Source organism: Trichechus manatus, unplaced genomic scaffold (genome assembly GCF_000243295.1).
Source record: "Trichechus manatus latirostris isolate Lorelei unplaced genomic scaffold, TriManLat1.0 scaffold00045, whole genome shotgun sequence".
NCBI lineage: Eukaryota > Metazoa > Chordata > Mammalia > Sirenia > Trichechidae > Trichechus > Trichechus manatus.
The window spans coordinates 1,099,588-1,124,215 of NW_004443981.1; the positions used below are offsets into that span (position 1 = coordinate 1,099,588).

Here is a 24,628-nt window from a genome sequence, read left to right on the forward strand (position 1 = left end):
TGTTCTAAAATTTGTAGAAAAAGGCAAAGAAACTAGGATAGCCAAAACAATTTGAAAAAGAACAAAATTTGAGGGCTAACAAGACCTGATTTCAAGGCTTACTATATAGCTACATTAATCAAGACAGCGTGGTACTGGCAAAAGGATAGATAAATCAATAAAGCAGAATAAACAGTCCAGAAATAGACACACATATATGGTTAACTGATTTTTGGCAAAGGTGCAAAGGAGCCAACAGACTGTAGACCTAAATGTAAAAGGTAAAACTATGAAACTTAAAGAAACATCAGTTAAGGGACAGCTGTGCCTGGCTGAGCACCAGAATGAGGGGAGGGGAATGGGAGGTGTTTAAAAGGATGCAGATGTCCTAGCTTCCAACAGCGGATATGGTTTGCTAATCCATAACCAACATCAAAGGAGCCCGGGTGGTAAAATGATTAAATATTAGGCTGCTGACCGAAAGGTGGGCAGTTTGAACCCACCAGCGGCTCCGCTGGAGAAAAGATCTGCCAATCTGCTCCCATAAAGATTACAGCCTAGGAAACCCTATAGGGCAGTTCTACTCTGTTGGGTCACTATGACTAGGAATCAATAACAACCAACATCAATTGCTCATATGTCTTTATTACAGTCATGCATCACTTAACAGCCACGATACTGTCTGTGAAGCAGGACATTATGTGATTTGGACGTTATCTGAACACCGTATTACAGTTTATACAAGCAGCCCCCGGTGTTCCATGCCCTAAGGAGCAGAAGCTGCCCAGGTCCCACAGCCACCGCTGCCACCTGCCCACTGGACAATGCCTGAGAGCTATATCCACTGGATACAGTAGGCAGGTCCTCCTGGATGTGCGGCTGCGGCTGGGTGGGGGCTGCACTGGCAGCTGGATCAGGACTTCGCGCATGTCCGAGCACAGAGGTGGCCGTGGAGACCGGGTGGGGAGTGGATATACGGGTGCTAGGAGCACAGCTGGCGGTGGCAACCTGGCCGCTGCCACCCTGTTGGTCTAGCGGCTTCCTGATCATGTGCAGCCGCTGCCTGGAGCCACGAGCTCGCAAGCACCCTGGCCCGGCTGGAGCCCATGGAATGAGGGGAAGAGCCGCGGCAGTGCGCAGGAAGTGAACGGCTGCATCGCAGCTGGGCAGATGGATGAAGGCAGGAGGACGGAAGAAGGAAGAGGTGGAGGAGAGGTGCTCCGGTGATTGGAACGCGCCCGGGAGCCCCACTGTTCATTCACTCTGGAATTTTGCGGTCTTTAAAACCATTGTTGTTGTTAGATGCCCTCGAGTCGGTTCCAACTCATAGTGACCCTATGTAAAACAGAACGAAACCCTGCCCCGTCCTGCACCATCCTCACAATTGTTGTTATGCTTGAGCCCACTGTTGCAGCCACTGTGTCAACCATTAGGGGGAAATAATACACAAAAGGAGAGCTGCTTTCTCGTTTAAAAAAAAAAAACACCTTATAGGACCACAGATGTATATGCGGTCAGTCATTGCCCGAACGGACATTATGCAGCGCAAGACTGTATTTCTTTAAATATTGTTCTCATAGTGCATGATACAGTTATCAGAAATACTGGTTAAGGTAGTGTGTTTAGTTATTTGAACAAAGAATTATATTTTGGTTTTTAAAAAGCATAATGGAGGAAAATGCACATGCTCCTTTCTCTCAGGATCACTACAGTGTAGAGAACCAACCACAAAGCCTCACCATCCACAAACAGGCCAGTGCCAAAGGAGAAAGAAGGACTCTCGAAGCCCAAGCCCAAAGCAGTGAGAAATACCACCAGGATCCATACTGAAAACAAAGTCACTTATCGCCAGAAATGAAATCTGCCTTTTGATGCCTTTTAAGAACCGGCATTTGCTTGACACTGTATAATTCGGAATGCCAACGAATATTAAGGAATGCCAGACAGACATTTACCGGATAATTTGAGATTTTTAACTCTTCACAGCAGGTTCCAACTTTGAACTAATTAGGTTTAAAAAAAAGAGAAAAAACATAAAAGTCCATTTGTAACTCTACTGCTTTTAAACATAGGCAGAATTTTTTTTGTTCTGGTTAGTGGTGGGATACCTGTGCCTGCGCGTGTATCTGCTCAGTTTTATTGAAAATTAAATCTAGGAACCTAAACACATTGGATTCTTGGCTTTGCTGATGACACGTCACGTAATTTTATCAAAGCACTTCTCTTTAAACCTTCTACCATCTGGTCTTGGCTCATGGCACTACTGTGACCCATAATTACTGACCACAAACATTGTTTTAAGGATTCTTAGATATGATACCAAAAGCACAAGCAACTAAATGGCAAAACAGATAAACTGGACTTCATCAGAATTTTTAAAAACTTGTCCATAAAAGGGCTTTATCAACAAAGTCAAGAGACAACCTATAGAATTGGCAAAAATATTTGGGAACAAAATACTTTAACTAATTTTAAATAAATAACTCCTATAACCCAACAACAAAAGACAACCCAATCAAAAAATGGGCAAAGTACTTGAACAGACATCTCATTACAGAAGATGGCTAATCCAAAAAAAAAAAATCAAACCTGTTACTGTCAATTCTGACTCATAGCAACCCTGCAGGAAAGAGTAGAACTGCCCCATAAGATGCTCAATATCATTAGTCACTAGAGAAATGCAAATCAAAACCACAAGGAGATACCACTTTACACCCACTAGAATGAATACTATCAGCAAAATGGAAAACAATAATTGTTGGTGAAAATGTGGAGAAACTGGAACTCTCATCCACTGTTGGTGTGATTGTAAAATGGTACAACCGCCATAGAAAACAGTTTGTCAGTCCCTCAAAAAAGCTAAACATAGAATTGACATATGATCCACCAGTTCCACTCCCAGGTATACACCCAACAAGACTTGAAAGCAGGGACAAAATCAAATACTTGTAGACCAATGTTCAGTGCAGAACTATTCACTATGGCCAAAAGGTGGAAAGAACCCAAATGTCTATCAACATATGAATGGATAAAGAAAATGTGGTGTTTTCACACAACAGAATATGTATTCAATCATAAAGAGAAATGACGTTCTGATATATGCTAGACATGAATGAGCCTTGAAAACATTATGCTGATGGAAATAAGTCAGACACAAAAGGACAAATATTGTATGATCTCACTTACATGAAATGTCTAGAATAGGCAAATACAGAGACCAAAGTTTATTACTGGCTCCCAGGGGCAGGTGGGAGGGGATAAGAGAGAGTGATTGCTTAAGGGCACCAAGTTTCTGTTAAGGGGGATGAAAAAACTGGGCAACAGTGGTGATGCTTGCACAACATGGTGAATGTAATTAATGTCAATGAATTGTATATGTAAAAATGGTTAAAATGGAAAATGTTTTGTTATATATATTTTTACTACAATTAAATTAAAAAAGTATTTTGAGACCTTCGGTTATAGCGTTCTAGGGGTTAATTACTAGAAACTCCGCAATCACAAAATGAACACACAATCCATTTAATCAGAAAATTGACCATAATATCCAGTCTCATGTCTCATAAATTAACATTATTCTTAGCACTCTAACAACTGGTACCTTATATTCAAACCTTGAACATGAACTTATTTTTATAAGACCTTTGAAATAAATGAAAACTAGTGCTTATTACGAACTTAACATCAATCAATGGCAAGAACTGTTTTTCCTAGTTGTTTTTTTTTTTTTAAACTAAGTGTTTTCTTTAATAATTTCCTTTCATTAATCACTGGAATCTATTAAAGTTGTTGATGAAAACAGATGTCTCTTTTCCAAGGAGGCTCCATGCTGCCATTATTTATGTTCATCAACAATAATAAAATGGCCGTTAATTCTATTAGACTACAGAAGTACCCGTATCCATTGGTAAAGCACTACAGAGTCCTAATTGAGTCCTCCTTCATCAAACAAGTCTCCATAGTAAGTCTGGGCTTTTTTTTTTAAACACTCCTTAACGGCACATTAGTATTTTATATTACTTAAATCAATGTCCAGAATTTGAAGGCATTGCATTCTGCAGCCGTGAAACTGACTTTTCCTCTAGAACGCCACTGCTAGAGCTCGGTTTAGGGAACGCAGTCCTCTGAAGTTTATATTCAGTCTGCCACAGACTCACTCTCTAGATAAAGGGAACTTCTGTTTCAAAGTATTCAAATTCAGAAATGTGAGGTAAAGGGCAGCTCAGAGAATCCTCTAGCAACAAACTCCAACAACACGTTCACAGTTGCCCGATATGGAGCGAAAAGAAAACTTACGTGTGTTAAATCCCAAATCCAAGGATTTCCTTAGGAGCGTAGGTGGTGACTCCCACCCATGACATCTATTCTGGCACCCTTGTTGGCAGCACCTAGTGTGGAGGCGAGCACTGCCTTCTCCTGGGGCCAGTTCTGATAAATACAACACCAAACAGTACATCTTCCACCTGCCAAACTATCTGACCTGAAGTAGCCTCACCATCAATTCCAGTTTTCTAACTTCCTCTTTCTTCTTGGCAATGTTCTCGTAAGTGGAGTTTACTTTGAGATCACCCATCCTAAACTTAGTACACACGAGAAAATGGTGTAACTACCGATTGTGTTCCTCAGACTTTGGGGGGCAGTTACTATGCTGATAGGCACTGCTAAAAATAAGACAACTGAGGAACTCTTAGAAGAAATCACTGGAATGTATGCACTGGAGAAGTCCAAACAAGAAAAGGCTGCCAGCTAGAGTAAAATCAACAATTATTATTTATTGAAATTATGCTTAAGGACTCTATATGATTATCTCTTGGAATCCGAATACCAACTCCATGAGGGCAGTATGGTTATTATGCTGAGTTTACAGTTGAGGAAACATACTCAGAGAAATTAATAAGTTGCTCCTAGTCATGTGGCTAATCAGCAGCAGAGCTGGCATCTGAAACCAGACAGGTCTGCCAGATTTCTGAGCACAGGCTCCTAAACACTGATTATTTGTCTGCTCCCACCCCAATCCCAAATAAATAAGCTCCATGGAGACAAGAGGACAGACCGTGGTGTCTCTAGTGTCTGGCACACTGCCTAGCACACAAGGAAGCCCTAAATTGTTCGTTGAACAAATGAAGGACATAATGAGTGAGGAATGAAGATGATGCTTATTACCAAGCTTGACAGTTAAGCTCATATTTCTAGTTTTCTGAATTTTACTTTGTGAGCTAATCATGCTTGCTTTCTTTTATACTTATAGGTAATAAAAGGAGATGAAATTTTATTTGATTAAAAAAGGCACTGAAATACCTAGAAAATGTTTGTCTCAATGACTTTCCTTTTGAGCTTGGGTAAGGGTAAGGAAGAACAAAAGTTCTCCTCTGTCCCTATAATGGGGTAGAGCAGAGCTGATTGTCCAGGCTGTTTAAAGTCTGCTGATCTGGCTCTGAGACACTTATGCCCACTTGTCCCCACTCTCACCCTGTTCTGGGGTTTAAGGTGGTAAACAAAGGGTTGGAATAAGCTTTTTGACCTAATAGATTCACATTATTATCTCACTTAATTCTTAACTCTAAAACGATAGCAAGTAAAGGTCCCACTGTCTCCATTTTATAAATTTAAAAAGGAAGAGAGATTGTGATCAATATAACATTTTTACAGCTTAAGATATTTGTATGACACAGAAAGATTATTCTGTTAACTAAAGTACCTTTGTTTTAAAGGGGGAGGGGGGTTCAAGACTGACAGATCCTGCCACTCTGTAAAAACTAAAATACAGTCATCTGGGTCAAGGTTAGATGAGTCACCTAAGTCCATCCAAAGCTCTATTATATTATGTATCAGGACCAGGGCTGAGGGGTGGAGGGAGACATTCTAACAGTAGAGTCCTCCAGTCAGCCCCAGACTGACCCAGGCTTCCAGAACCCACTGTTCCGGTCCAGGCCTGCTGCAGCTTTGTTATATGCTCGTCACACCTAAGTTTACCCACCTGGATCATGAGAACGAGTTCTACCAATACTTCAGAATCATCATAATATTAAATGTAATTAAATATTCTGGGTTGAGAGCCTTAAAAGAAATCACTATAAAAACGAGTTATTTTCAGTTTTATTACCCATCAAAATATTGAAAATGAAGGATTCATTTACTTCACACGGGGAACAATTACTCCCAACGAAATATATTAATTTCCCACAGAATGAAGTGGGTATCATTCACGATAAATAACAACAGAGGAATAGTTTGTGGAAATGGACTTCAATAAGTCTATCTGATGTATAGTGATTAAAAACAAAATTTGGAAAATAGCCCTTTAAACATAATTACTCCATTTTAAAAAGAATCTTATTTTCCCTGTACAGATACAATATATGCAAACTGAATGCCACATACAGGTAGTTTCATTCACACTTGGCAATAAACAGCAATTTTACAAAAATTAAGACTTCCTAGACTGAGCCAAGGCAGCCCTGGTGGTGCAGTGGTTAAAGCACTCGGCTGCTAACCGAAAGGTTGGCAGTTCAAACCCACCAGCCACTCCTTAGCAGAAAAATGTGGGGGTCTGCTTCTGAAAAGATTATGGTCTTGGAAATCCTATGGGGTAGTTCTACTCTGTCCTATAGGGTTGCTATGAGTTGGAATCAACTCGATGACAATGAGTTTTTTTGGAGACTGAGCCATTTACCACAAAGAAACAATCATTTACTTATTTTCCCTATGAATATTTAAATCATTACCAGGTGGCTATTTGCAAAAACATTCTTTAAAAAAAAAAAACAATTAACTAATAAATGAATATGGATGCCTATTGGAAAGGGATTCTGTTTTATGGTTTGTTCAAGATGATTGATTCTCCACTATTTTCCAGAAAGGGAATGAAGTGAGGTAATAATGGCTCAATATTACAAATACTCTTAAACTTATAAAAAACTTTAAACTTATGAAAAGGCTATGTTCCAAAAGAGTGCATATCTATTGCTTGAATCTCAGAACACATTTCTGCATAGAAATAATGTCACACATGGTTGGGTAACCAGGCCAGCCCACAGGAGCCCCGATGCACCTGTTCAGAACCAACAGCACCACTGAATCTAGCCACCAGGGGGAGCACTTGAATACACAAACGCACCTAGAACTCCAAAACCTGGCAGCGAGCAGGAGAGGCTTCCTACAGCTGCAACAAAAGCAGAGGTTCCTCCCCCGTCAGTTAGCATCTCCCAAAACCCCATCACCAGACTCGCAGTGACGACTCATGTGAAGACATGGCTGAGCGGAGGGGAGAAGAGAGGAGAGGGGAACTGGGGCCCTAAGTGCTAACTGTCAGATATTTCTCATAAGCGGAAGGACCCTCGTCACTTCCTTGATTTCACAAGTCCCAAAGTTGGACCTGGCTGTTTCTCTTTGCACCACTGCTCCTGACCAGAATTTCTCTCACACTGTGAATCCTCGTAAAATAGAAAGGACTTCACAGCCTCTTCCTTTCCTTTCTGGTCCTAGAGGCCAAAATGTCTTTTTATGATTTTTTCCCAGTTTACAATCAGTCATAAATGGAAAGCAGACAAGGAACAAAAGGGCTCTTCTCCTCTGTGAACTCCCATCTCTGTCTCACACAATCTACTATCATTTACTAAGCCTTCATGTGCTAGGCACCTTGCCAGACACCAGGGCACAAAGACAAATGGGATGAGGCCCGGTCCTCAACGAGCTCCACTGGACAACAGACAAAGGAGCTCCACCTGAAAGCAGCGACAATGAACTGAGCTACTCTAACAGTCTAGCACGGAGGCTAAGAGCACAGGCTCCAGTCTTGCTGCTTCCACTTACTAGTCATGCAGCAGGGGCAGACACCGCACTGCTCTAAGTCTCTGTAGCTTCATCTCCAAAGAGGAGTATATAATTATGCCACAACAGGGTTACTGCAAGGATTAAAAGAGACGATAGCTCTCAGCATAATGCTTGGCACATACCCGAACCCATTGCCGTCAAGTTGATTCCAATCCATAGCAACCCTATAGGACACAGCAGAACTCCCCTAGGGCTTCCGAGGCTGTGACTTTACAGGAGCAGCTTGCCACATCTTTCTCCCACAGAGCAGCTGGTGGGTTCAAACCACTGACCTTTCAGTTAGCAACCAAGCACTTTAACCACTGCACCGCATAGTAAGCATTTGCTGGGTTAGAACTGTTATGAAAAAGGTTGGAAAAGCTAGAACTTTAGAGTGGTACTGAGGACTGAGCAAATTAGCTACTTGGTAGAGTCCAAGGCGGCTGCGTTTAAACTGGTTCTTCAAAAGTACGAAGTTCATCAGGGCCACAATAGACGCATCCTGAGAGAAGGGAAGAAAGGTGTGGACAAGAACTCAAATTCTTATGAAGTCCAGACTTACTAGACTGGTTAAGACTAGAGGACTTCCCAAGACTATTACCATGAGGTACTCCATAAACCTTGAACCAAAACTGCCCCCAAGGTCCCCTTTTAGCTAAACAACAGATTGGCTCATAAAATAAAGAATATTACCTGTGAGTACTACACACCTTTAAAAAATCAACTATATGAAACCAAATGGTCAACAATTACTCTAAAGCAAAGATGAAAGGGTGACTGGACAGGGAAACCAATTACTGGAAACAAATGTCCGGAATGGAATGAACGAGGATGTTAATACATTGTGAAAAATGTTCACAATGTCAGAGAACAATCTGTGTCGTAACTGCTAAATGGGAACCTAATTTCTGTGTAAACTTTCACTGAAAACACAATAAAACATTATTTTTAAAAAAAAGAAAAAAAAAGAGTGACTAAGAGTCTGCCAGCGAAGGGTGGGAAGGGCACCCCAGCAAAGGCTTCAAGAGGGAATGGCACAGCAGGACTGCTGGCTTTTGGGAGCCAGGACTGAAAATAAGCTGGGTCAGGGGCAGATGAGCCCTGAGGAGGATCACAGGTGGCAGCACTTAATCCTGTAGCTAACAGCAGGTGGGGAGGGGAGGAAGGGAACATGCTCAGATGTGGTCCTGACCTATAACTCTGACAGCCATTGTGCTCCATCCTTTGTTCATCTATCCAGGAGACTTGCTGGAGACAGGTGAGGTGGGGCAGGGAGGCCAGATGGCCCAGGGAAGAGAGGACAGTTTAAAGGAAGGTTGTGGGGATGGAGAGAAACTTTTCAGGTCTCAGTTTAGATGCAACTTCCATGGGAAAGCCTCTGCTAACTCGGGAGTTCTGGGTTAGTTATCCATCCTAAGTATAAGAGACTATGGTGGTTGATGCTAGGTTGTTCAGAAGGGGTGATAAAAATGGTCAGATTTCAGACACATTTTGAAGGTACAGCTGATAAAACATGCAGATGAACTGGATGTGGGATAAAAGAGAAACAGGAATTAAGTATGACTTCTAGGTTTAGGCCTGAGGAACTGGGTGAATATGAGGTGCTGCCATTTGTCAAAATGGGAAAGAAAAGGGAAGAAGTAGATTTGGGGACAGGAAGAGGAGGAGGATGTCAAGAGCTCCGTTTTAGACACATCAAATTTGAGATGCCTCTTGGGTATCCAAATGGAGATGTCAAGAAGACAGTAGATGTGTAAGCTGAGAGCTCAGGGAAAAGATGGGCCAGAAATACAGTTTGATGCACCTTCAGTATATAGATGCTATTATAAGCCATGAGAAAGGTGAAATCCCCTGCAGAATGAGTGTAGATAGAGAAGAGGTCTAACGACTCAACCAGCAAAGGCCACAGTCTAGAATGAGGAAAATCTGGAGAGGGCAGTATCCTGGCAGCCAAGAACAGAGTTCAAGGAGGAGTAGGCAGTAGGTAAGTGCAACTGAGTGGTTGAATGAGAAAACTCCTGAAATGACCACTGCATGGAGGTCACTAGTGACTGTGACAAGCACGGTCAGCGGTGTGGCAGGGGAGGGGAAGCGGGGTCAGCGGTGTGGCCAGGGTGGGGAAGCCGGGTCAGCAGTGTGCTGGATGAGGGAAAGGGGGGTCAGTGGTGCAGTAGATGAGAGGAAGCAGGGTGAAAGGCAGAAGAGAAAGCAAGTACAAGTACACACAACTCTTGTAAAGAATTTTGCTATAAAGGAGAGCAGAGATATGGACCGTGGCTAGAGGCAGATGTGGAGTGAAGGACAAGGGTCTTCACATGTGAAATATCACAGCAGGTATGCTGCTGGGAATGATCCAGTAGAAAGTGGAAACCCATGCAGGCTAATCAAAATGCGTATTAGGAAAAAGGGGCATAAATTCTTCAAATGGCTTGAGAATCTAAACAATCTTTAATTGCTCAAAACGCTGACCAGCGATTGTTTAAAAAAAAATGAAGGTTAAAAAGGAATATCCTTTAAAAAAAAAGACTGGTAACCTGTTTAAAAGAAATCTTAAGAGACATATATGTAGTTACTTGGAGCTGGCCAAAGCTAAAATAAGGGGAAAAAATTAAGAAAAGTCATTTTAACATGTAATAAAAGCAAAGATACTATGATAAAAGTGTCATAAAAATAAGATGATATGCTTCGGATGAAATCTGCTTTTCTAGCTGATACAATGAAGCTCAAAATGAAAATGGCAACATTCATTATTTTCTACAATGTCTGTGAGCAGGATATACTTACAGGCTACACTGATTTAGTCTGTAAAATTTGTGTCGGGCAACACAGAGTCTCCACACATATTTTGCTGTTTCCATGTCTTCCTAGCAAACAAAATTGCATAAAGTAATATAAAAGTACATATACAACTTGATACTTTTAATGCAGAGTTTGTCTGAGAACAAGACATAATTGGGTGACATATTAGGTCAAAGTCCCTTTCAGTACACTGATTCTTTCATTTTCCAAGGCTAATACTTTGCCTTATCCTATGAATGCTACCATGCGGATTTAAATTACCAAGACAAAAGAACATAAATGTTCTAATAGCATAATCCTTACATTAAGCAGTTTCAAAATGACTTAAAAATTTTTAAAGGATGAAAATATCTATTTTTATTCTTGACAAATAGATACTTCAAGATAATTTTAAACAAAACAGTTGATGCAGTGATGGAATACTGCCTTTGTCAAGAGAGTTAACAGCATTAAAACCAAAACCTGTTGCCATCAAGTCGATTCCGATTCACAGTGACCCTACAGGACAGAGTAGAACTGCCCCATAGGGTTTCCAAGAAGCGGCTGGTAGATTCAAACTGCCGACCTTTTGGTTAGCAGCTGAGCTCTTAAACTACTGTGCCACCAGGGCCCCAGTAACAGCACAGAACTGTTAAAATAATATTTCTGTAGAGCTGTTCATTTATCAATGGAAATTAAGAGATCAGTCCTCACTTTCCCCTACTAGTCCCTTTAAAAGTCATCATGATCAGATGGCATTTATCCAAGGACTCGTTCAGTCTTTCAACAGTATTTACTGAGCACTGACATTCTGTCATGTGCTATTATGCAAATTATGAAATAGTATAACATTTTATAATACTTTATCAAATTATAAAATACTATAATTTTAATGCCATCCCCAAGCACACACTCACACTCCATGCAGATTCCTTACGTTTACTCACAGTTTGAAACTGGATGGTCTCCTCTTTATTTGCGAGCTCTAAAGCAAAAAAGGACTTGTTGTGGGACATGTTAGCAATATCATACCACCTAAAGAACAAAAGCAGAGAACAGCAACATGAGTGCTCATGTTTACAGTACCGAGATAGGATGCATCCATTTTTCTTCCTAAGGTTGATTCATAAGTTAATATTTGTTAAGCATTTTAGAAAGGAAACAGTTGTTTTATTCAGCTAGCATTCATTCTCTAAAGTTACAACTGGTTGCAAAAAGTAAATGCATGTAAACTAAACAGGGATTGCACAACCAGTTTGTTCTGGTTTGAACCCCTGCTGAGAATTTGCATTTCCACCCCAGATATCCTGAATCAGAATCAGTTTAACAAGAGCCCCAGGTGCTTCTTATGTATAATAAATTTTGAGAATCACTGCTCTACTAGTCTGTTAGAAATGCAAATTCTCAGCAGGAGTTTGAACCAGAATGAACAGGTCAAAGCCCTGAGAATTACGAAATAAGGGAAGAGATGAAAAATCTATTTATCCTCATTTGCCTAATTAGTTCAATCCCTGTCTTAGCTGGCTGCCAAGGCCTCATTCATTCATTCATTCAACAAATATTTTACAGGGCTTCCCTGGTGGCACAGTGGTTAAGCATTTAGCTGCTAACCAAAAGGTCGACAGTTCAAATCCACCAGGCGCTTCTTGGAATCCCTACGGGGCAGTTCTACCCTGTCCTATAGTTGTCACTATGAGCTGGAATCGACTCGATGGCAACGAGTTTGGGTTTTTTTGGTTTCCACTATAATAATGCCAGAAATTATGTTAGGCCCTAGGGATACCAAGATCTGTACGGCACCGGGTTCCCCTCAAAGGGGCACGGGTGGTGGGTAAGGATGAGGGAGAGAACATGGAAGCAAACAAGTGCTGTCTAAGTGTTGCAGGTATAAACACTTACAAGGCAAAATGAGACACAAAAGTGAGTAGGATGGGGGAGTGCTCAGGAAAAGCTTCAGGGTAAAGATAAAGTTCAGACACTATGAAGTCAAGGTGTGAACTATTCTGAGTGTGCTCAACAGGATTCAGAATCCTCTCTGGTACTTTCTAATTTTATTACATCATATTTAGATTTTATATATTAATATTTCATTTTCTTACATAGATGTATAATTTTATAAAAGAGAAAAACGGGGCTGGAAGAAAATTTTTATCCCTCTTTATCCCTATTATACTACATTTATTTATTTATTTAAAATTAATTTTGCCATGATTCTGTATTTAATTGTTAAATCTAAAGATTATTAGCACCATGTTAAATAAAGCAATTGAAAAATTCCTATCCAGTGATGAAGGAAGGCCATCAGATGCCTCAAGTTTTCAAGTGACCCTTTGGAGACTGTCAGAACGCTGCCTTTCGACTGCAGTCCAGGTCTGTTTTCTTCCCCTTGTCATGTTGGGAAGACTCAGCGTGCTGGGAAGACCAAGTGAGCAGCTTGGAGACATGAGAGCAATTGCCAATGCGAGCCCCCTGTGCAGACTAGGAGTACGGCTCCACTCTCTAAGCTCTGTGTACTCTGTGTACTGTGTAGCCATAATCATGGTGGAGAACTCAGGGCCCAAAAGGCAGTAAAGCAAAGGAAATAAAGGAAGACATGTCAGCTTACAGAAAAAGATCTTAGAAGGAAAAATCAGTTCTCAAGAGGAAGTGGTAAATGCTGTAACATACAATTTTGCAACAACGATCATGACCAAAAAAATATGTGTGTGGTTACATAGGTAGACAGGTATGCATATATGTGTATAGGAAGGCATATATGAGTATATGGGTATGCAGGTACAGGTGTATCCAGAGGCATATACTTTACATACTTGTTGACGTGCACTGCATATATATTCATATATATAATAAACTGCATCAGGGGCAGTTACGGATACTTCCTAAACATAACCAAACACTTTGCAGGATTGAATTACTGAGTTTGAAGGCTTGGAACCATAGTCTCTTGGGACAACTCAGTCAGTTGGTATAATATAGTTCCTAAAGATGATGTCCTACATCCTAGTTTGGTGAGTAGTGTCTGAGGTCTTAAAAGCTTACAAGAGGACACCTAAGATGCAACTATTGGTCTCTACTCATCTAGAACAAAAGAGAATGAAGGAAACCAAAGACTCAAAGAAGAAACTAGTTCACAGAACTAACAGGCCATATGAACCATGGCCTCATCTAGCCTGAGACCAGAAGAACTAGATTGTGCCTGGCTACTACTACCAGCTGTTTTGACCAGCATCACAACAGAAGGCCCCAGACAGAAAGAGAGAAAACTCAAATTCTTAAAAAAGGCTAGACTGGACCAAAGAGACTAGAGGAACCCCTAAGTCTACTGCCCTAACATACCCTTGGAACTTGGAACTGAAGCCACTCCCAGTGGTCACCTATCATCCAAACAATAGATTGGCTTATAAAATAAACAAAATCACCAGTGAATACGGTGCTCCCTTAAATAATCAACTATGAGCCCAAACGGTCAACGTTTACCATAAAACAAAGATGAAAAGCTAAGGACGGGCAGGGAAGCTAGATTAATGGGAACAGAAAAAGAATGAAATACTGAGAATGTTGACAAGTTGTGAAAAATGTAACCAATGTCATGGAACAAGCTGTATAAAAATTGTTAAATGGGAACCTAATATGCTATGTAAACTTTCACCTAAAACACAATATTTTTTTAAAAAAAGAGGAAATGGTAGGTATGATTTAGAAAGCTTGAATTTAAACCCAAACCCACTGCCGTCGAGTAGATTCCAACTCATAGCAACCCTACAGGACAGGGTAGAACTGCCCCATAGGGTTCTAAGGCTGTAATCTTTAAGGAACCCTGGTGGAGCTGTGGTTAAAGTGCCTGACTGCTAACAGAAACTTTGGCAGTTCGAAACCACCAGTGGCTCCGAGGTAGAAAGATGTAGCAATCTGCTTCCATAAAGATTTACGGCCTTGGGAACCCCATGGGGTTGCTATGAGTCGGAATTAACTCAACAGCAGTGGGTTTGGGCTTTGGTTAGTCTTTACGGAAGCAGACTGCCACATCTTTCTCCCACAGAGTGACTAGTGGGTTCGAATGGCCAACCTTTCGGTTAGCAGCCAAGTGCTTATCCACTGCGCCTCCAGGGCTCCCAAAAGCTTTAATAGTGGAAGGAAAAAGTGGAAAGTGGGGATAAAAGAAGCTGTTTAACACAGCAATTAAGAGCTCAGGCTGACATCAAGAATCTGAGTCCTAGCCCTGGTTATATCCGTTACTAACTGGGTGACCTTGGACTCATCTCTTTTCTAAGCCTCAATTTTCCCATGTCCAAAATGGCAGTAATACCTACTACCCAGAGTTGGAAGGATTACATGAGAAAAGAGACACCACTCAGCATAGTGACTGGCTCACAATAAGCACTCAATAAATGGTAGACCAAAAGAACAAAAACACATTTATAACATAATAATAAGTTTTATTACTTTATAAAAACAATATAAGTTTTTTTCATCATGATAAAACTGAAGCAGAATCTGTAAAACTGCCAATATTTATATAAAACGATACTTCATATTTTCTAGATTATGGATTTCAAGGAATTAAAAGGCAGGAATTGACCAATACAGCCCAACTGACTATCTACAAGACACTAATTGGAGCACAGACTAATATTAAGAAGAAAATTTAAATCGTATGTAATTTCATCATTCAGAGTTGGTCTTTCTGTCTTTCTCACTATATACATTCCAGGATTTCTTTAAATGAATAGTATCACTTTTCCGTAATCAAAAAAGATGCAACATTTAAAAAAGCAATTGAAATGTTCTTCGATGTTGGTATTTTAGAAATTTTGGTACATAACTAGAGTCAGAAGAAAGGCCTAGATTTTCCCCAAGAAAGAGCCCTGGAAAGGAGAGCTCGAATGCAGAATGCAGAATGCACATCAAAACAAACGATGGCCTCCATGTGGCAAGAAAAGGGTCACACATTTTTAAGCATTTCATAAATAGGCCATTATTGTCAGCACTTTTTTCTGCACATTTGGTTTTGTAACTATAAAAAGAATAGCTACATTCAGCTGGCATATTATTCTAGGAAGGGAATATTTCCATTTTCTAATGAGAACTTGGGAGAGACTAGTGAGCAATTTAACTCCTATAGGTACTAAAAAACAAAAAAAACAAAAAAAAAAAAAACACACCAGCAGGAGCCCCAGAAAACTCACGTCTAAAGAAAGATGTAGAAATGTACCTAAATATCACAGGAGGCCTTCCATTCTTGTGCTTCACAAAGATACCTTCAAGACACGCGCCGACGGAGATGTCACTTCCTTGACTATCCTAAAAGGAGAGAGAAGAAGAAACACTGGGAAAGCAGATGCATAAAACTACAACTACTACATCTGGCCCACTACACTTGTTTCCCAGATATAAAGTGTTCAGGAGATCCACATAGGAACTGTTCTGAAGGAAAAAATGTGAATGGTATAAATGTTTCATCTTGTAAATATATATGAAAATGGAAAGAGTTGGGCCTCTTAAGGTACTCTGTTTCAAAACACAAAGTGCAAAAAAGGCACGTGTGTTACTAAAAAATTACGGTCATGAGGCCCTCAGCTTTTATGTAGTCGGACTTTGGCACGTCTTCAGCCTTTACACATCAGAGCATCCTCGTGCTTCCCCATTAGAACTGCTGAGATGAACTGCAGGCGGCCAAGCCTCTGCACCGTGCCTACCTTCGCGGGGTAGCTCTCTTCTCCATAGCCATCCATTCTCTCCACCTCCTGCATGTACAGCATTTCAGCATCAGGAGCTGTGAGCCCTCTGCAACCCAAAGAAGTTAGTGAGATTGTTCACTAAACTAAAAATGAGGAGGAGGAAAGAAAAGCTTTTCCAAAAAACTACATATCAATTTGGCATAAAATATTATAAATATATCAAGTTTCTCAGCATCTGTAATTGTTCATTATCCATCCATCAAAATTTTTATTGAAAACCGACTACATGCAAAGCACTGTGCTGAATGCTGAGGATTAGTTATATGAGACCCTACCCTTTTGTACTTTAGGCAGGAGAGGCAGCAGGTGGGAATAAAACAAACTCATAAAAAACCTTCTTGAAGTGAAAGCCAGAATGTTTTCTAAACCACTGAGTAACTGCTTATTATCTAAAATATCAGGCACTACCAAGCATCATATGCTAAATGCCAAATATGTGCAGGGAATAAGGGTCCAAGGAGGTCAGAGGACAGAGAGCCCTGTTAGCTTGGGTGACTGAAGAATTGCGAAGATGGGTAGAAACGCAGTGTGGGTAAAGAAGGTGTGCTCAAACACATGGAGACTTGCCTTTCCAGCCCCATTCTCCCATTGCTCCCATGCCCCCAGGGCACCCATTCCAACTGCTTTGCATTTTTTTTTACTACACCATGATCCCTCACACCTCTGTGCCTTTGCACATGCTAATTCCTCTTCCTGGTGTACCCATCAGCCCCTCGTGTACCTGGTCAACCCCTAATATCCGGACTCAGCCCATGTATCATTTCTTTGTCATCTTCTGTAATTCTCCTGAGTCTAAGTCAGATGCCCTGCTCTGTGCAGACCCACCAGTCTGTGCTTACCTCTCCTGCTGCACTCAATTTATGATGCAGCAAACTATACTGCAGAATGTATTCTAATTACTGTCATAACCATTTGTCCCATCTACCTCATAGACTGCAAGGCAGGGAATGTATTCCTTGAGAGTTAGTCTATTTATCTGTATGCCCACAGCATCCAGCACTCTGCCTCATATAGAGCAACAGTACTAAACTATCTTTTAAGGAAATGCACAAATGAATGAATGAATGAAGATGACAAAAGACAGGGCAATGTGTGCCTGAGGGATCAATTATGCCAGAAAAAAAGGTTCATTCGGGACAGCAGAAGGTGAAGCTGGAAAGGCAAGCTTTAACCAACTTGTGGGAGGCCTTTACTTTCAGAGTATGAATTCAGGCTAGTGAATAACAATAAAATATACACGAGCATTTGGGAAGGGGAGAAGAGATAAGAGGAAAGTGATATTGTAAGAAAATTAGTCTTCTGTAAGGAGTCCCCGGGTGGCGTAGAAGGTTAAGTGCCCAAATGCCAGCTGAAAAACTGGCAGTTCGAATCCCACCAGAGGTACCTCGAAAGACAGGCCTAGAGAATCTGTCTCCGAAAGGTCACAGCCTTGAAAACCCTATGGAGCAGTTCTACCATGCACACATGGGGTCACCATGAGTTGAAACTGACTCAATGACAACCAACAACAACAATCTTTTGTAAGCAACTGTATGGATCTGAGTGGGAAGAGACTAGAAGCAATACATTATTTTTAAGGGAAGGGAATAAACAGTTATTATTAGATCTGGGTTCATATCCCACTTCTATCACTTACTGATTACATAACTTTGGACAAGTTATTTAGCCTTTTGAGCTTGGTTTCCCCATCTGTAAGATGGAGATAATAATATTTAAAGAGTTGTTTTGAGAATCTAATTACATATACATATATATGTGTGTATATATATATACACACACACACACACACACATATACAAGGGGTAGGGAGAGAACCTAGAACTGTGTGGCTATTAGGTTTAGATTAAGATATAGCTTTAGGAGAAGGTTTTTCTTACAGGCAACATAACAGATTCACTGTCAAAGAAAGTCAGTATCTACCAGCACACCAATGCCTGCAGAAGCACAGGTCAGGGCAATACGCTCCACAGCTCTGAGCACAGTTTCCCCAGAGGCAGAGATGCAGCCTCCAAAGGTGTGCAGGGAGAAATAACCTGGACCTGCTGCCATCGTAAAAGAAAACAAATCTCCTTAATCTTACACTAACCTACACAGGATTAGGTTACCACACCAGCCTTTAATTCATAGGGTAAAGAACTGGTACCCTTCAATAACTGGCTGCTTTCAACTTTCTCAGTTTTCTCATCAGTAAACATGAAAAATTAAATGAGTTAATGTGGGTAAGTGCTTCGAACCACACTTGGCATGTATTTAAGTGCTATGTAAACACTGGCTACTCACAGTAGTAGCAGCAGCAGTAATAGTAACAAAAAAGATCTGAATTTAATTGCGTCAATGTATATTTCAGAAGTGAATACGCGTGAGTTCTACACTATTTCCATTTCTTATCTCTCAGTGTTTACCTGTGTTTCTGATGTAGTGAGGCCACTTTTTGGGTTGCTTCTTCCAATACTTTTTCATCTTGTAACCACCCCTGAACAAAACACACAGCAGTAAGCATGTAAACAAATCAACCAAATTTCTTAGGAAGAATCATTGCTATTGATTGTTTCCAACTCTTGTCACTACCTGGCAAAAATGAGTACGCTTAATAATGTAGGAGTTTTGCCTAAGTATATAATCAAGATTCAAGATCTTTTTAAGGAATTAAGTGGCTTCTGCTGAGGAGCCAAAAAATGTGCACTGTCTTCTCAATTCAGCCCAGGAAAAGTTCCGGCTGAGTTCTTTCAGGTTAGCATCCTCAATCAGCCTGTTCTGAGCCCAGCACATTAGCAACATCTTGGGCGTTCTCTGCAACGGTCGAGGCGCTCAGCAGAGCACAACACTGCTCTGGTGCAGTTTTCATGTCAATTCCATCAATGGTGACTTAAAAAGTAGAAGGCCGTGTGTTTTTTGATATCTAAATTCTTTTTGTTGCTGATGAGAAACCAAACTCATTTCAATGTAATTTTGTGAGGTTTCAAGCTTTCAGTTAAAAGGACAACATCAGTGTGGTTCATCAGAAGCTGGAGTTAATCCCGAACTTTAGACTCACATTCAAATACGAAACTAATTTCTCTTGCCGGAGAACAACGCCTACAGACCCCTCAGCTTCTGTGGGTTCACAAAGACCAAGAAGACTACAACAAGGAAAGCATTCACATTTGAATTGTTTATAAGAGGCAACTGAATTCTTAATGCTATTCTGCCATAATGCAAAACTACCATATAAACTTCATTTCAGGGATTATTAAGGGTATGGGAATAAACTGTTTTTAAAAAGGCCCAATGTAAAACGAAGACTTACCACAGGAAACAAGGCAAATTTCTGAAGAAAGTCCTGGGATTCATACTGATCAAAGTCACCAAAATCAGCTGTACAAAACGACAAATATTCACGTCTATTATATCTCATACGTATAGCAACACATAAACCAAATAAAAAATCAAACCCGTTGCCGTCGAGTCAATTACAACTCATAGTGACCCTCATAGTGACCCTATACAACAGAGTAGAACTGCCTTATAGGTTTCCAGGACTGTACTCTTTACTGAAGCAGACTGCCACATCTTTCTCCTACAGAGCAGATGATGGGTTCAAATCGACAACCTTTCAGTTAGCAGCCCAAGTGCTTAACCACTGTACCATCAAGGATCCTTTAGTAATATATACTAAATAATAATTCCATGTGTAGTATATAGACTGCATGCCTATGATTCAGAAGTAAAATCTGTCTTAACAAAGTTATAAAGTGTGTATTTTTAAAAATATCTTTTTAAAACCATTAATCAGATAGATCCATGTATCTAGACTTGGAAAAATGCCTATGACTAAAGTAAAAAATAAGTTACAAACGATATATAACATAATCCAATTTTCATAATAAAGAACAAAACCTACACTGTAATCAAGGAACCATAGTGGCACAATGGTTAAGTACTCAGCTGCTAACCGAAAGGTTGTTGATGCAAACCCATCCAGCAGCTCCTTGGGAGAAAGTCCTGGCAATCTGCTCCCATAAAGATTACAGCTTAGGAAACCCATGGGGCAATTCTACTCTGTCAATGGGGTCGTTGAGTCAGAATCGACTCAAGGGAATGTAACAACCATGATAACCCTGTAATCACATACGCTTACTTCTTGTTGTTGTTGGATGCCGTCGAGTCAGCTCTGACTCCTAGCGACACCGTGTACAACAGAACGAAACACTACCGGGTCTGCACTATGTCAGACAACGTTCTGCTGCTATTCATAAGGTTTTCACTGGCCAATTTTTTCAGAAGTAGACTGCCAGGTCCTTCTTCCTAGTCTGTCTTAGTGTGGAAGTTCTGCTGAAACCTGTCCACTATGGGTGACCCTACTGATATTTGAAATACCAGTGGCATAGCTTCCAGCATCACAGCAACATGCAAGCCACCACAGTATGACAAACTGACAGACAAGTGGTGGTGCTTACTCATGCACTGATAAATCTACCATATGGACTTCATTTCAGGATTAATAATAGTGATTACCTCTGAAAATGGAATTAGATCATGGGAATATGTTATAGCAAGATCTATCAGTTTTGAAATTTAAAAGTGTTTAAAAAAAACTTACAGTTTAGCAAAAAGTTTATGAAGAACTAACTCTTCAAGCCACAGATGACACTTAAGAAGCCTCAGAGTTATCCTGAAAAGGAACGTGGCTCCATGTGTATCAGGCATTTGTTAGTCTAGAAATAATACATGTCTCCATGCCTGCTAATATCTGGAGGAATTTTATTAACTGTTCTTCTGATTGAACTTCTATTCCCAAGGTTGAATGCTAGTTATTTTATGAAATAAGGTTCCATCAAGTATATACATACATGCCTAATACATGTAGATCAGGCAAGTGAGGAATAAAAGACTTAAACAATTCATAAATGTGAAATACAAGATCTTTATCTATTATGACAGCTGATGCTCTAAAATTCAGGACATCTGTTTAAGAAACCAAACAAAATTAAGTGTACTTATTAAGTGAGCATAATCTCAGTCATTGACTGGGAGATCCTTCTTCCAAACAGCAGACTAAGTACTTGAACAAGAGGAACACAAATATTAAATTATTTAAAAGTGTATAGAGACCATTTCAGGCGCCATGGAGGATGGATGAACCTCTGAAACTACTGCCCTGAGATAATCTTTAAAATTTAAATCAAAAATATCCCCTGATGTCTTCTTAAAACCAAACAATACGTTAGCTTAACTAGTAAAAAATGTCTGCCTTGAGCTTTATGTTCTTTTAAGAACTATCTGTACGGGATCAAACTGACAACAGCAACTCAAAAGATTCGATAGGAACCTTAGGGGGAAGTGAGTTTATGGTAATGGAGGAGGAACAACTTGGAAAAGGAGGATAAAAATGGTTGCACAACTTGAAGAATGTGATCATTATCACTGAACTGTACCTGTAGAAACTGTTGACTTGGTGTATATATTGCTGTGTATATTCTCAACAACAACAAAATAAATAAAATTAAGAAAAAAATGTATAGAGACCAAAGTTTATTAGTGGTTACCAGGGATGAGCAGAAGGGAGGGGGAAAGGGGGACTCCATGCTGAGGGGACACTGAGCTTCTGTTAAGGGTGATGGTATAATTTGGGAATGGATAAGGGTGATGGTTGACAACATGATGAACATAATTCATGTCACTGATCTGTACATGTGAAGACTACTGAAATATCAACTATTTTGTTACATATATATTTTTCACAATAAAAAAATGCTTTAAAATATATATATGTATAAATACACACACACACATATGCATTTCTGTTTATTGGACTGTTCACTCTGTTGTCATATGATAACATGGTTAAGCTTTCAGAAGTCTCACATTTTACTGAAGTAATCCAAACTCAATGTTTCGTTCATGTTGTACATGGGGTCGCTATGAGTTGGAACCTACACGATGGCACCTAACAACAACAACAAATTCATTTTTTTCCTAAAGGAAGCCCCTCAGATAACAGAATGACATTTCACTAATATACAAATACTACTAAAAATGTATACAGAAAGTCAATTACTTTAAGAATTCCTTGCTGCTTTTGTTATAACACATTCTAATCTTATAGAAGGATTACATTATTGTCTTTATTTACCTTGAACAGCTAAACCTGCTAGCTGAATTGCTTGCTCTAGTGTACAAGGAATGTTTCCTTCCAAGATATCTTTCTTCAGTTGCAAATAATACTGATACCTATTAAAAAAAAAAAAAAGTCAATTTTTTAAAAAGCCATTATCAATATTACCTCCAATTAAGATACAATGCATTTTATTATAACTTAGCAGAGAGGCATAAACCATAACACCAGATGGTTTCAAAAAAAGACTGGAATGCCCTTGGCCATATCCACACACACACACACAACTTAATCAATTTATTTAGTCACTTATCCCTAACTTTAGTTACTTCAAGGCTAAAACCATCTAGAAGACAACTGGTTATCTGCCTCATGCCCTATAAGGCAGTCCCTTCACATTGTTCTCTTCAGTTGGAAAAAGAATCACTGGTCAGTCCTGTACTTTAAAAACTCTGTCTAGTAGCTCGGGGATATTAGATTTTGCTGACCCAGTGTGGTAGAAATTCTCCAGCCCTGGAAAGTAGGGCCAGAGCAAACTGGTTTCTGATATTTCAGGACAGGCTTATGCTAAAATATTTTTTGATGAAATCTCAAAAAGAATAGCTGCGAAGATGTTTTTTTAATTCAAATACACCAATGATCATGAAGACGGCACAGGCCAGGGTAACATTTCATTCTGTTATACGTAAAGTCAACATACGTTGGAGCCAACTCAGTGGCAACTAATAACAACAACAACTTAACAATATCAAGCCTTTTGACCCATGAACAAGGTGTATCTCCATCTATTTATGTCTTCTTTAAGTTCTTTCAACAATGTTTTATAGTTCCCAGTATCCAGTTTTTCACATCTTTTGTCGGCTTTATCCCTAAATATTTCATAGTTTTGATGCTACTGTATATGGTATTTTTGAATTTCAAACACCAATTTTCATTGACAGTATATAGAAATATAATTGATCTTATATTCTCCTACCTCGCTAAATTTAGTTTTTAGAGTGGCTTTCTGTAGATTCCACTGGATTTTCTACATAGACATAAACGGGTAGTACCTAGTAAGTAATTCTGTTTCAATGTAAATGATTGAAAAAGACCTAAATGATACTACTGAGTCTGGTGTTTTATTGCTTAATTTTATGTAGCCAAAAAAAAAAAAAAAACAACCCACCAAACCCATTGCTGTCGAATCGATTCAACTCATAGCGATCCTACAGGACAGAGCAAAACCTCCCTACAGGGTTTCCAAGAAGCGGCTGGTAGATTCGAACTGCCAGCCTTTTTGGTTAGAGGTCAAGCTCTTTACCGCTGCGCCACCAGGGCTCTTCTGTAGCTCAAGACTTCAACAAAAGGACAAAGAAGGTACATCATTCTCACTTTTCATTATTTATATACAGTTGTAAAACATGTAAAACTACAGTTGCAAATACAGGTGTGTGTGTGTATTTTCCCCCCTTTTAATGTTGGTGTGTCCCAGGTTCTGCTCTGTCTTCTTCTCAGTATACATACCCTAAAACAGAGTTTACACTCCCAAGGTTTTAACTACAACCTCCAGACATAACATAACCTCCGAAGTGATGATGAATACCAGATCTTCATCTCCAGTCCAGACCTCGCTTTTGAGTTCAGGACCTGTATGCTTGCATCCAGGAAGCTTCCCTTAAAGCTTGGGGGTGGTCATGTGACTTAGTTCTGGCCAATAAGAGGTAAGTAGTAGCTTCAAGGGGCAGTGGGGCTTCCAGAAAGGCCTCTTAAGAGAAGATGATTTAGCTGAGAGTAGGACTGATTTTACCTTTCCTGCTGCCTGGAATATGGTTGTAATAGCTAGAGCTTCTCTAGATATCTTGGACTATGAAGTAACCTAGTGAATGGAAAAAGAATATGCTGAGGATGGTGGAATAGTAAAAGAGAAAGAGCACGGATCCTTCTTTGTGGAGCTATCATACAAACTCTGCAAGGCTGACCTCTGGACTTCTTTTATAGGAGAAGCCAATGGTATTTCGGGTTTTCTGTGATATATGGCTATACTTAATGCTAAGTGATACAAGTCCTCTCTCTATTAGACTCTTCTATACTTAATCAATGAGCCATCTTGCTGATTGAATCTAATAGGCTCATTCTCTCTCAGCTCTTCCTATTGCTAAAGGCTTTGTTTAAATCTGTATTACTAGGCTAATACCTAGATTATGGCATCGACTCTCCTACTAACTGGTGTCTTGCCTACAGTCTT

At 39.9% G+C, this 24,628-nt stretch overlaps 1 protein-coding gene across 1 annotated transcript in view; it reads right to left on the reverse strand.

The window, feature by feature from the left end:
* The window catches only part of PTPN21 (protein tyrosine phosphatase non-receptor type 21), a 76,054-nt gene that overhangs the window by 22,417 nt on the left and 29,009 nt on the right, over window positions 1–24,628 (reverse strand). Inside the window, exons 3-9 of the mRNA XM_004376650.2 lie at window positions 22,420–22,517; window positions 19,594–19,661; window positions 18,710–18,780; window positions 16,266–16,353; window positions 15,782–15,870; window positions 11,517–11,604; window positions 10,576–10,655 (exon numbers count right to left, since the gene is read on the reverse strand). Coding sequence (XP_004376707.1) covers window positions 10,576–10,655; window positions 11,517–11,604; window positions 15,782–15,870; window positions 16,266–16,353; window positions 18,710–18,780; window positions 19,594–19,661; window positions 22,420–22,517 — 582 coding nt within the window. The remainder of the gene's footprint in view (window positions 1–10,575; window positions 10,656–11,516; window positions 11,605–15,781; window positions 15,871–16,265; window positions 16,354–18,709; window positions 18,781–19,593; window positions 19,662–22,419; window positions 22,518–24,628) is intronic.